Below are 13,229 nucleotides of genomic sequence, written 5' to 3'. Positions count from 1 at the left end.
ATATAAAGTGCAATACATAAGGATTACTGAGGCAAGTAAAGATTGAAAAGTTACCTACCTGAAACTAGTATGATAAGAAGATTCCCACCTGGTGTCAAGCAATTTCTGAAATAGTTTAAAGTTTTCTTGACATCTTTCACATAATACAGCACCTAAAAATAATAATTCAGATATATTAAGAACAATGTGCTAAGAATATTACCCAATTAACAGAATGCATTCAAAATGTACTGAACAAGGAATGCCTACAAGATGTTTACAATAGCAGTATGACTAAGATAAGACATTGTGGCAATTCTGTGTTGGCTCAATGCAATTTACAAGTAATTCCCTGTTATTTTATTTCTTCCTCCGGAAGAATTGTAGGTCCTGAATGTGTCTCTCTTCATTTCTCCTACTTGATACACATGTGGATCATCTGTGAGTGGGGTACCGGTTAATAATGTCAGCAGGTAGCGTTACACAATTAGATACCACAATTGTATTGGTGCTGGATGAGAACGCATCTGGACTAGAGTTGTAAGTACCAAATTACAAGTTCTTTCGGAAGCTTTTCATCTGCTACATCATAGTGTCCTCATTTTACTCCTGATCAGCATAGTTGGCTTCATGAAGAGAGTCTGGTTTGCCTCATTCTATACCAAATGACTACAGCGAGCTAGATGAGTTTCCCCCAACCCTATGCCATTTGGGCGCCTTAGGAATCCTTTCTAGAACTTGTATTGTTCAGTGTGTATAATAGATCATTGGTAGTCTTCAACAGTCAGTTAAGAATCTCTGTGTCCTAATACATTGAGGATACTCAGCTTTATCTCTGGCGCTAACTGAGTCTGAATTTCTGGTAACTTAAGCATTTGATGCTGGGTGCATATTGGTCAGTTTAATAAAAAAGTTTAATAAAAAATCTTTATGACAGAATTTCTCACATCGATGGGGAGCAACATAATATTCCTATTGATCTATGGTTGGAGAAGGTTACTCTCAGTGGGGATCAGACAATAATCTAAATATATGATATATCAAAGAGTTACATACTATAACAATGTACTTAGGGGCTCAGTGTGATTTCTAGTCGGCCTATTAACAGTTCAGCTGCTTAACATATTAAAACCATTCCTCCACAGAATGAGTTTAGGACTGCAATTCAGGCCAAGGGGCTTTCAAAAGCATGGATTCCAAGTATGCCACCTTTGCTTGCCTAATACATTACCTATTGCTTCCATAAGTGCAGAGCTGCATGTCATTGACCAGTAGGTTATAGGATCTAGTAAGTGGAGAACATCTACTGGACACACTTTTACTGTTTCTGATCTAAGACACTATGCTATCATCTGTGACTTGAAAACTACTTATCCTGCTCCATCTTATGCTACACTAGTACTATAGCCCAGAAACGTCCCCAATCATTGATAAATCTTGAAAACTTTTGTCATTTCTGATGTGGAAATTGGAAATGATCGCTGTTAGCATGAGCTGAAGTCATTTTGTTTTGGCATACATTTTAGTGGACCATGTGTTAGCCATGTGCTTCTTCACTGTCACCTGCTTTACTATTCTGCCTGAGTCATCAACTATATTTAGCTCCTTCAGTACTGAGCCAGAGCACGGCGCATGTTCAGAAAGGCTTGTAGCTGTTAGAATGCACCTGTTTTAAGTGTAACTGTCAGGATATTTCAACTGATGTAAGTAGTTTCGTTACCCCTCCCACTCTGTTGACTAAGTATTTTCTACTTGTCCATATTTGTGAATAGCTATACTTGTGTATACTTGTACCCCTTCTTTATGAGTCTCCATGCTTACCCTGCAACAAAAGGTGTATATAAGCACCATGGTTTCTGTATTCCATGTACTGCCTCAAACATTGCCTGAGGGTCTGTATCAATGTAGTCCCACTCATCAGTGATAATAAAATATTTGTTTTAGATTACAGCTTCCGTGCCAATCTCTATTTTGTTAGTCCAAGGACTTGAGGACAAAGAAGGGAGAACCCCTACACCGGTGAGCCTCTGAAAAGGCTCACTCCCACACTGACATCTGTACTTCCCTACAAGGGCAATGGAGAGAAGAAACCCCAGTCAACATATCACATTAGGGGAATAGAGTCTACAAACTCCATCCCTCTGGGTTCTGTCTTGGTGCAATATCTCTGATTGCACTTAGGTATGCCCAAGGGTCAAAATATTAGACTGACATTGTCTTTTGTGCAACTGACTGAAGATCTCTGTTAATATCCTTGTAGATACATCATTCAGTTGCTTTGACCAGAGTGCTGAGCATGTGAAACTGCAGGGGATGGAGGTCAAGTTAATCTATGTTCGTATGTTCCAGAAGGACATTCAGCATGCTTCAATGTCGCATCTTCATTGAGCTGCATCAGCCTTGCCAGAGCTCTAAATCTGCAGCAGATATTTATGCTCACTTCCTCTCTGACTTTAATTGCTAGTAGAGGCATTGTGATCAATGAGCAAGAAGGATGATGGACTCCATCAGCCACATGATACATGTGTCTTGAACCAACTTCAGAACAACGAAATTCAATTTTCCCTGGTATTTACCAGAAACCCCTTGTAGAATGATATGTGAACATGAGTGTCTTCACTGAAACCTCTATTGCACTGACTGCGCTTGTGGACAAAGAGGTGCCAAAGTCTCCCCTGGTTCAAGCATGTTGCGAGTTGGCTTACAACCCTTGGTATGACAGAACTTTGAGAATATCCAGAGAAGTCAAATATAGAGGATTTCCAAAAGTTGAAGAGCAGGTATTAGGCGGCCGTGGACGAACATTATGTCACCAGGCCAGTAAATGGCCAACTAACTTCCCAGTTTTTATGTGTCAAGCCATGCCCCTCCTTCCTGGACCTATTTTCGCCACCGCTTGCAAAAAGCGTATATGTAAGATTTAGGTATAGTTACCTTCTACTACGGTTTCCTAGCGATCAGACTGTGCGACTATCTCTAGAATTCTGCCCTGCATGTGCTAAAACCCTAGAGACAGAAGAGCACATTCTCTTTTTCTGTACAAAATACCAAAAGATCTGTAGGAGATGGGTGCTACCAACCTGCCTAAACATTGGAGTTAGGCAATATCAGGTTGCCTACATAATTCTGAAAACTGATACCACAGGACCAATAGTTTCTGCAGTCAGTTGTTTCCTATTCTCGTTCAGCATCATACGGGAAAAGCTTCTGAATATCTGTGGTGCCGATTCTTAACACTTAAAACAAATCCCTAAGACTGAATCGATTTGCTGCAAAAAGAACATTGATGGACAGAATGCAGAAACATATCAGACATTCACCCTAGTAGATAGATCTGGGCCTAAATCCATTGTTTTTTGGCTCACCATGCCATTCCACTTTGGACCCAGCCATATGCAAATCAATCTTGCCCCTTAGCCCAATGGGAACAGTCCAACCCGAACTGCAAGGCCAGGTCCTCCCTGGACTGGAAACAAGCATACTAGGACCGGTTTCGGTCTTTCAGTCCTCATCAGCCAGGATAGCTTGACTCCAGTGGCATGGAGAGCACGGGAACCCATTTCTGGACATACCCATCCCACTCGGGGTGACAATGCAAAAAGAACAATTTATGGACAGAAGGCAGAGCAATGTCATACATTCAACCGAGTACAGAGATCTGGGCCTAAATCCATTGTTTTTTTTGCTCACCTGCCACTCCAGTTTGGATCCAGACATATGCAAAACAGTCTTGACCCTGTGCCCAATGCGAACAGTCACGCCTGACCTGCCAGGTCAGGTCCTCCCTGGACAAGAAATAAGCATACTAGAACCGGTTTCGAGCTTTCAGCCCTCATCAGCCAGTACAGTTTGATTCTAGTGGCATGGAGAGCACAGGATCCACATATGGGCATACTCATCCTACTCGGGGTGACAAATGCAAAACAAACAATTGAAGGACAGTATGCAAAGCAATGTCATGAATTTACCGTAGAACAGAGATCTGGGCCTAAATCTTTCCTTTTTTTGCTCACCATGCCATTCCAGTTTGGACGCAGCTATCTGCAAATCAGTCTTGACCCTGTGAACAATGGGAACAATCTAGCCTAAACCGCCAGACCAGGTCCTCCCCGGACTGGAAACAAGCATCCTAGGACTGGTTTCAGGCTTTTAGCCCTCATCAGCCATGATAGCTTGACTCCAGTGGCATGGAGAGCACGGGACCCACGTCTGAGCATACCCGTCCCACACAGGGTGACAAATGCAAAATAAACAATTGATGGACAGAATACAGAACAATGTCATACATTCACCCCAGTACAGAGATCCGAGCCTAAATCCATCATTTGTTGGCTCGCCAGGCTATTCCAGTTTGGACCCAGCCACATGGAAATCAGTCTTGACGCTGTGTCCAATAGGAACAGTCCAGCCCGAACTGCCAGGTTAGGTCCTTCCTGGACTAGAAACAAGCATCCTAGGACTGGTTTCAGGCTTTTAGCCCTCATCAGCCATGATAGCTTGACTCCAGTGGCATGGAGAGCACGGGACCCACGTCTGAGCATACCCGTCCCACACAGGGTGACAAATGCAAAATAAACAATTGATGAACAGAATACAGAACAATGTCATACATTCACCCCAGTACAGAGATCCGAGCCTAAATCCATCATTTGTTGGCTCGCCAGGCTATTCCAGTTTGGACCCAGCCACATGGAAATCAGTCTTGACCCTGTGTCCAATAGGAACAGTCCAGCCCGAACTGCCAGGCCAGGTCCTTCCTAGAGTGGTAACAAGCACCCTCGGTCCGGTTTCGGTCTTTCTGCTCTCATCGGCCAGGATAGCTTGACTCCAGTGGCATGGAGAGCACAGGACCCACGTCTGAGCATACCCGTCACACACAGGGTGACAAATGCAAAATAAAGAATTGATGGACAGAATGCAGGACAATGTCATACATTCACCCCAGAATAGAGATCTTGGCCTAAATCCATCATTTTTTTGCTCACCATGCCATTCCAGTTTGGACCCAGCCATATGCAAATCAGTCTTGACTTTTTGCCCAATGGGAACAGTCCAGCCCGAACTGCCAGGCCAGGTCCTCCCTGGACTAGAAACAAGCATCCTAGGACCGGTTTCGGGCTTTCAGCCCTCATCAGCCAGGATAGCTTGACTCCAGTGGCATGGAGACCCACGTCTGAGCACACCCGTCCCACTCGGGGTGCCAAATGCAAAAAGGAACAATTGATGGACAGAATGCAGAGCAATGTCATACATTCAACTGAGTACAGAGATCCTGGCCCTTGCTCACTTTGCCACTGGATTCAAGCAATCCGGGCTGAAGACGGCTGTAATACCAGAAACCGGTCCTCGAAAGCTTGTTTCCGGTCCAGGGAAGGCATGGCTTGGTAGTTCGGGCTGGACTGTTCCCATGAGGCACAGGGTCCAACTGATTTGCACATGGCCATGTCTGAACTGGGGTGGCAGAGTGGGCTAAAGGATGGTGATGGATTAAACCCAGATCTGTCGAATGGGTGTGAGTGTTTGATTGGTTCAGATGCTCCGTCCATCACCAACCCCTTTTGTACCGCTTTGTTCGTCATAAGTTTGGAGGATATGCTCAGACGTGAGTCCCTTGCTCACTTTGCCACTTGATTCAAGCAAGCCGGGCTGAAGACGGCTGTAATGCCAGAATCCAGTCCTCGGAAGCTTGCTTCCGGTCCAGGTAAGGCATGGCTTAGCAGTTCGGGCTGGACTGTTCCCATGAGGCACAGGGTCAGACTGATTTGCATATGGCCATGTCTGAACTGGGGTGGCAGACTGGGCTAAAGAATGGTGATAGATTAAACTCAGATCTGTTGACTGGGTGTGAGTGTTTTATTGGTTCAAATGCTCCGTCCATCACCACCCCCTTTTGTACCGCAATGGGAACAGTCCAGCATGAACTGTGAGGCCATGTCCTCCCTGGACTGGCAACAAGCATCCTAGAACCGGTTTCGGGCTTTCAGCCCTCATCAGCCAGGATAGCTTGACTCTAGTGGCATGGAGAGCATAGACCCATGTCAGGGAATACCTGTCCCACTCAGGGTGATAAATGCAAAAATAACAATTAATGGAGATAATGCAGAACAATGTCATACATTCACCCCAGTACAGAGATCTGGGCCTAAAGCTTCGTTTTTTTGCTCACCATGCCATTCCAGTTTGGTCCCAGCCATGTGCAAATCAGTTTTGACCCTGTGCCTAATAGCAACAGTCCAGCATAAACTAGCAGGCCAGGTCCTCCCTGGACTGGCAACAAGCATACTAGGACTGGTTTCGGGCTTTCAGCCCTCATCAGCCAGGATAGCTTGACTCCAGTGGCATGGAGAGCACGGGACCCACATCTCGGAATACCTGTCCCACTCAGGGTGTGAAATGCAAAAAGAACAATTGATGGACAGAATGCAGAACAATGTCATACATTCACCCCAGTACAGAGATCTGGTCCTAAAGCTATTGTTTGTTTGTTTGCTCACCATGCCATTCCAGTGTGGAGCCAGCCATATACACATCAGTCTTGACCGTTTGCCCAATGGGAACAGTCCAGCACGAACTGTCAGGCAAGGTCCTCCCTGGACAGGAAACAAGCATCCTAGGACCGGTTTTGGGCTTTTAGCTCTCATCAACAGGATAGCTTGATTCTAGTGGCATGGAGATCACGGGATCCACAGCTGGGCATACTCGTCCTACTCGGGGTGACACATGCAAAACGAACAATTGATGGACAGAATGCAGAACAATGTCATACATTCACCGTAGAACAGAGATCTGGGCATAAATCCATCCATTTTTTGCTCACCATGCCATTCCAGTTTGGATCCAGACATATGCAAAACAGTCTTGACCCTGTGCCCAATGGGAACAGTCCAGCCTGACCAGCCAGGTCAGGTCCTCCCTGGACAAGAAAAAAGCATACTAGAACTGGTTTCGGGCTTTCAGCCCTCATCAGCCAGGATAGCTTAATTCTAGTGGCATGGAGAGCACGGGATCCACATCGGGGCATACTCGTCCTAAATCCATCCTTTTTTTGCTCACCATGCCATTCCAGTCTGAACCCAGCCACATGGAAATCAATCTTGACCCTGTTTCCAATAGGAACAGTCCAGCCCAAACTGCCAGGCCAGGTCCTTCCTGGAGTGGAAACAAGCACCCTCGGTCAGGTTTCGGGCTTTCGGCCCTCATCGGCCAGGATAGCTTGACTCCAGTGGCATGGAGAGCACGGGACCCACGTCTGAGCATACCCGTTTCACACAGGGTGAGAAATGCAAAATAAACAACTGATGGACAGAATGCAGAACAATGTCATACATTCACCCCAGTACAGATATCTTGGCCTAAATCCATCATTTTTTTGCGCACCATGCCATTCCAGTTTGGACCCAGCCATATGCAAATCAGTCTTGACTTTTTGCCCAATGGTAACAGTCCAGCCCCAACTGCCAGGCCAGGACCTCTCTGTACTAGAAAAAAGCATCCTAGGACCGGTTTCGGGCTTTCAGACCTCATCAGCCAGGATAGCTTGACTCCAGTGGCATGGAGAGTTGGGGACCCACATCTGGGCATACCCGTCCCACTCAGGGTGACAAATGCAAAAAGGACAATTGATGGACAGAATGCAGAACAATGTCATACGTTCACCCCAGATCTGGGCCTAAATTCATCGTTTTTTTGCTCCACATGCCATTCCAGTTTGGACCCAGCCATATGTAAATCAGTCTTGACCCTGTGCCCAATGGGAACAGTCCAGCCCTAACTGCCTGGCCAGGTCCTCCCTGGAGTGGAAACAAAAACCCTCAGTCCGGTTTCGGAGTTTCGGCCCTCATCGGCCAGGATAGCTTGACTCCAGTGGCATGAGAGCACGGGACCCACGTCTGGACATACCCCTCCCACTCAGGTGACAAATGCAAAAAGGAGCAATTGATGGACAGAATGCAGAGCAATGCCATACATTCACCCGAGTACAGAGATCTCAGCCAAAATCCATCTGTTTTTTTGCTAACCATGCCATTCCAGTTTGGACCCAGCCATGTGCAATTCAGTATTGACCCTGTGCCCAATAGAAACAGTCCAGCTCAAAATGCCAGCTCAGGTACTCCGTGGACTCGAAACAAGCATCCTAGGACCGGTTTCAGGTTTCCAGCCCTCATCAGCCAGGATAGCTTGACTCCAGTGGTATGGAGAGCATGGGACCCACATCATGTCGCACTCGGGGAGAAAGATGTAAAAATAACAATTGATCGACAGAGTGCAGAACAATGTCATACGTTCACCACAGTACAGAGATCTGGGCCTAAAGCTATCTTTTTTTGCTCTCCATCCCATTCCAGTGTGGAGTCAGCCATATACAAATCAGTCTTGACCTTTTGCCCAATGGGGACAGTCCACCCAAACTGCCAGCTCCGGTACTCCCTGGACTGGAAACAAGCATCCTAGGACAGGTTTCAGGCTTTCAGCCCTCATCAGCCAGGATAGCTTGACTCCAGTGGTATGGAGAGCTTGGGACCCACATCTGGGCATACCTGTCGTACTCGGGGTAAGAGATGCAAAAAGAACAATTGATGGACAGAGTGCAGAACAATGTCACACATTCACCTCAGTACAGAGATCTGAGCCTAAATCCCTAAATCCATTGTTTTTGGCTCACTGTGCCATTCCAGTTTGGACCCAGCCACATGCAAATCAGTCTTGACCCTGTGTCCAATGGGACCAGTCCAGCCCGTACTGCCAGGCCAGGTCCTCCCTGGAGTGGAAACAAGCACCCTCGGTCTGGTTTTGGGCTTTCGGCCCTCATCGGCCAGGATAGCTTGACTCCAGTGGCATGGAGAGCACGGGACCCATGTCTGAACATACCCTTCCCACTCAGGTGACAAATGCAAAAAGGAACTATTGATGGACAGAATGCAGAACAATGTCATACATTCACCCCAGTACAGTGATGTGGGCCTAAATCCACAGTTTTTTTGCTCACTATGCCATTCCAGGTTGGATCCAGCCATATGCAAAATAGTCTGACCCTGTGCCAATGGGAACAGTCCCGCCTGACCTGCCAGGTCAGGTCCTCCCTGGACAAGAAACAAGCATACTAGAACCGGTTTCGGGCTTTCAGTCCTCATCAGCCAGGATAGCTTGATTCTAGTGTCATGGCAAGCACGAGATCTACGTCTGGGCATACCCATCCTACTCGGGGTGACAAATGCAAAAAGAACAATTGATGGACAGTATGCAAAGCAATGTCATGAATTCACCGTAGAACACAGATCTGAGCCTAAATCCATAGTTTTGTTTGCTCACCATGCCATTCCAGTTTGAACCCAGCTATATGCAAATCAGTCTTGACCCTTTGACCAATGGGAACAATCTAGCCCGATCTGCCAGACCAGGTCCTCCCCGGACTGGAAACAAGCATAGTAGGACCGGTGTCAGGCTTTCAGCCCTCATCAGCCAGGATAGCTTGACTCCAGTGTCATGGAGAGCACGGGACCCACGTCTGAGCATACCCCTCCCACACAGGATGACAAATGCAAAATAAACAATTGATGGAAAGAATGCAGAACAATGTCATACATTCACCCGAGTACAGAGATCTTGGCCTAATTCCGTCATTTTTTGCTCACCATGCCATTCCAGTTTGGACCCAGCCATATGCAAATCAGTCTTGACATTTTGCCCAATGGGAACAGTCCAGCCCAAACTGCCAGGCCAGGTCCTCCCTGGACTAGAAACAAGCATCCTAGCACCGGTTTCGGGCTTTCAGCCCTCATCTGCCAGGATAGTTTGACTCCAGTGGCATGGAGAGCACGGGACTCACGTCTAGGCATACCCGTCCCACTCAAGATGACAACTGCAAAAAGAACAATTGATGGACAGAACTCAGAACAATGTCATACATTCACCCTCGTACAGAGATCTGTGCTTAAATCCATCGTTTTTTGCTCACCATGCTATTCCAGTTTGGACCCAGCCATGCAAATCAGTCTTGACCCTGTGCCCAATGAGAACTGTCCAGCCTGAATTGCCAGGCCGGGTCCTCCCTGGACTGTGAATAATCTTCCTAAGACCGGTTTCGGGCTTTCAGCCCTCATCAGCCTGGATAGCTTGACTCCAATGGCATGAGGAGCACGGGAGCCCCATCTACGCTTACCCGTCCCACTCAGGTGACAAAAGCAAAAAGAACAATTGATGGACAGAGTGCAGAACAATGTCATACATTCACCTCAGTACAGAGATCTGGGCCTAAATCCATCGTTTTTTTGCTCACCATGCCATTCCAGTTTGGACCCAGTCATATGCAAATCAGTCTTGACCCTTTAACCAATGGGAACAATCTAGCCCGATCTGCAGGCCAGGTCCTCCCCGGACTGGAAACAAGCATCGTAGGACCGGTTTTGGGCTTTCAGCTCTCATGAACAGGATAGCTTGAATCCAGTGGCATGGAGAGCTTGGTACCCACGTCTGGGCATACCCGTCCCACTCGGGGTGAGAGATGCAAAAAGAACAATTGATGGACAGAGTGCAGAACAATGTCATACATTCACCCCAGTACAGAGATCTGAGCCTAAATCCATCATTTTTACAGCTCACCATGCCATTCCAGTTTGGGCCCAGCCACATGCAAATCAGTCTTGACCCTCTGTCCAATGGGAACAGTCCAGCCCGTATTGCCAGGCCAGTTCCTCCCTGGACTGGAAACCAGCATCCTATTACCGGTTTCAGGCTTTCAGCCCTCATCAGCCAGGATAGCTTGACTCCAGTGGTATGGAGAACATGGGACCCACATCTGAGCATACCCATCCCACTCAGTGTGAAAGAAACAAAGAGAACAATTGATGGACAGAGTGCACACCAATGTCATACATTCACCCCAGTACAGAGATCTGAGCATAAATCCTTCGTTTTTTGCTCACCATGCCATTCCAGTTTGGACCCAGCCATGTGCAAATCAGTCTTGACCCTGTGCCTGATGGGAACAGTCCAGGATAAACTGCCAGGCCAGGTCCTCCCTGGACAAGAAACAAGCATACTAGAACTGGTTTCTGGCTTTCAGCCCTCATCAGCCAGGATAGCTTAATTATAGTGGCATGGAGAGCACAGGATCCACATCTGGGCATACCCGTCCCACTCGGGTGACAAATGCAAAAAGAACAACTGATGGACAGAATGCAGAACAATGTCATACATTCACCGTAGAACAGAGATCTGGGCATAAATCCATCCTTTTTTTGCTCACCATGCCATTCCAGTTTGGATCCAGACATATGCAACACAGTCTTGACCCTGTGCCCAATGGGAACAGTGCAGCCTGACCTGTCAGGTCAGGTCCTCCCTGGAGAAGAAACAAGCATACTAGAACTGGTTTCGGCTTTCAGCCCTCATCAGCCAGGATAGCTTGATTCTAGTGGCATGGAGAGCACGGGATCCACATCTGGGCATACTCGTCCTACTCGGGGTGACACATGCAAAACGAACAATTGATGGACAGAATGCAGAACAATATCATACATTCACCATAGAACAGGGATCTGGGCATAAATCCATCCTTTTTTTGCTCACCATGCCATTCCAATCTGAACCCAGCCACATGGAAATCAATCTTGACCCTGTGCCCAATAGGAACAGTCCAGCCCAAACTGCCAGGCCAGGTCCTTCCTGGAGTTGAAACAAGCACCCTCGGTCAGGTTTCAGACTTTCGGCCCTCATCTGCCAGGATAGCTTGACTCCAGTGGCATGGAGAGCATGGGACCCACGTCTGAGGATACCCGTCCCACACAGGGAGACAAATGCAAAAAGACCAATTGATGAACAGAATGCAGAACAATGTCGTACATTCACCCCAGTACAGAGATCTGGGCCTAAATCCATCGTTTTTTTGTTCACCATGCCATTCCAGTTTGGACCCAGCCATATGTAAATCAGTCTTGACCCTGTGCCCAATGGGAACAGTCCAGCCCAAACTGCCTGGCCAGGTCCTCCCTGTAGTGGAAACAAGCACCCTCGGTCCGGTTTCGGGCTTTCGGCCCTCATCGGCCAGGATAGCTTGACTCCAGTGGCATGAGAGCACGGGACCCACGTCTGGAAATACCCGTCCCACTCAGGTGACAAATGCAAAAAGGAACAATTGATGGACAGAATGCAGAGCAATGCCATACATTCACCCGAGTACAGAGATCTCAGCCAAAATCCATCGTTTTTTTTGCTAACCATGCCATTCCAGTTTGGACCCAGTCATGTGCAATTCAGTATTGACCCTGTGCCCAATAGGAACAGTCCACCCAAACTGCCAGCTCAGGTACTCCCTGGACTGGAAACAAGCATCCTAGGACCGGTTTCAGACTTTCAGCCCTCATCAGCCAGGATAGCTTGACTCAAGTGGTATGGAGAGCTTGGGACCCACATCTAGGCATACCTGTCGCACTCGAGGTAAGAGATGCAAAAAGAACAATTGATGGACAGAGTGCAGAACAATGTCATATATTCACCTCAGTACAGAGATCTGAGCCTAAATCCCTAAATCCATTGTTTTTTGGCTCACTGTGCCATTCCAGTTTGGACCCAGCCACATGCAAATCAGTCTTGACCCTGTGTCCAATGGGAACAGTCCAGCCCGAACTGCCAGGCCAGGTCCTCCCTGGAGTGGAAACAAGCACCCTCTGTCTGGTTTTGGGCTTTCGGCCCTCATCGGCCAGGATAGCTTGACTCCAGTGGCATGGAGAGCACGGGACCCATGTCTGGACATACCTGTCCCACTCAGGTGACAAATGCAAAAAGGACCAATCGATGGACAGAATGCAGAACAATGTCATACATTCACCCCAGTACAGTGATCTGAGCCTAAATCCATAGTTTTTTTGCTCACTATGCCATTCCAGTTTGGATCCAGCCATATGCAAAACAGGCTGATCCTGTGCCAATGGGAACAGTCCCCCCTGACGGGCCAGGTCAGGTCCTCCCTGGACCAGAAACAAGCATACTAGAGCCGGTTTCGGGCTTTCAGTCCTCATCAGCCAGGATAGCTTGATTCTAGTGTCATGGCAAGCACGGGATCCACGTCTGGGCATACCCGTCCTACTCGGGATGACAATTGCCAAAAGAACAATTGATGGACAGCATGCAAAGCAATGTCATGAATTCACCGTAGAACACAGATCTGGGCCTAAATCCATAGTTTTTTTGCTCGCCATGCCATTCCAGTTCGGACCCAGCTATATGCAAATCAGTCTTGACCCTTTAACCAA

The 13,229-nt window shown here is 47.4% G+C and overlaps 1 protein-coding gene across 1 annotated transcript in view; it reads right to left on the bottom strand.

The window, feature by feature from the left end:
- The window catches only part of LOC147732918 (histamine N-methyltransferase-like), a 236,057-nt gene that overhangs the window by 82,746 nt on the left and 140,082 nt on the right, over positions 1-13,229 (bottom strand). Inside the window, exon 5 of the mRNA XM_086958880.1 lies at positions 59-152. Coding sequence (XP_086815006.1) covers positions 59-152 — 94 coding nt within the window. The remainder of the gene's footprint in view (positions 1-58; positions 153-13,229) is intronic.

Source organism: Lissotriton vulgaris, chromosome 2_1 (genome assembly GCF_964263255.1).
Source record: "Lissotriton vulgaris chromosome 2_1, aLisVul1.2, whole genome shotgun sequence".
NCBI classification, from domain to species: domain Eukaryota; kingdom Metazoa; phylum Chordata; class Amphibia; order Caudata; family Salamandridae; genus Lissotriton; species Lissotriton vulgaris.
The sequence above is the reverse complement of the archived record's forward strand: the minus strand, read 5'-3'. Positions and strand labels throughout refer to the sequence as shown.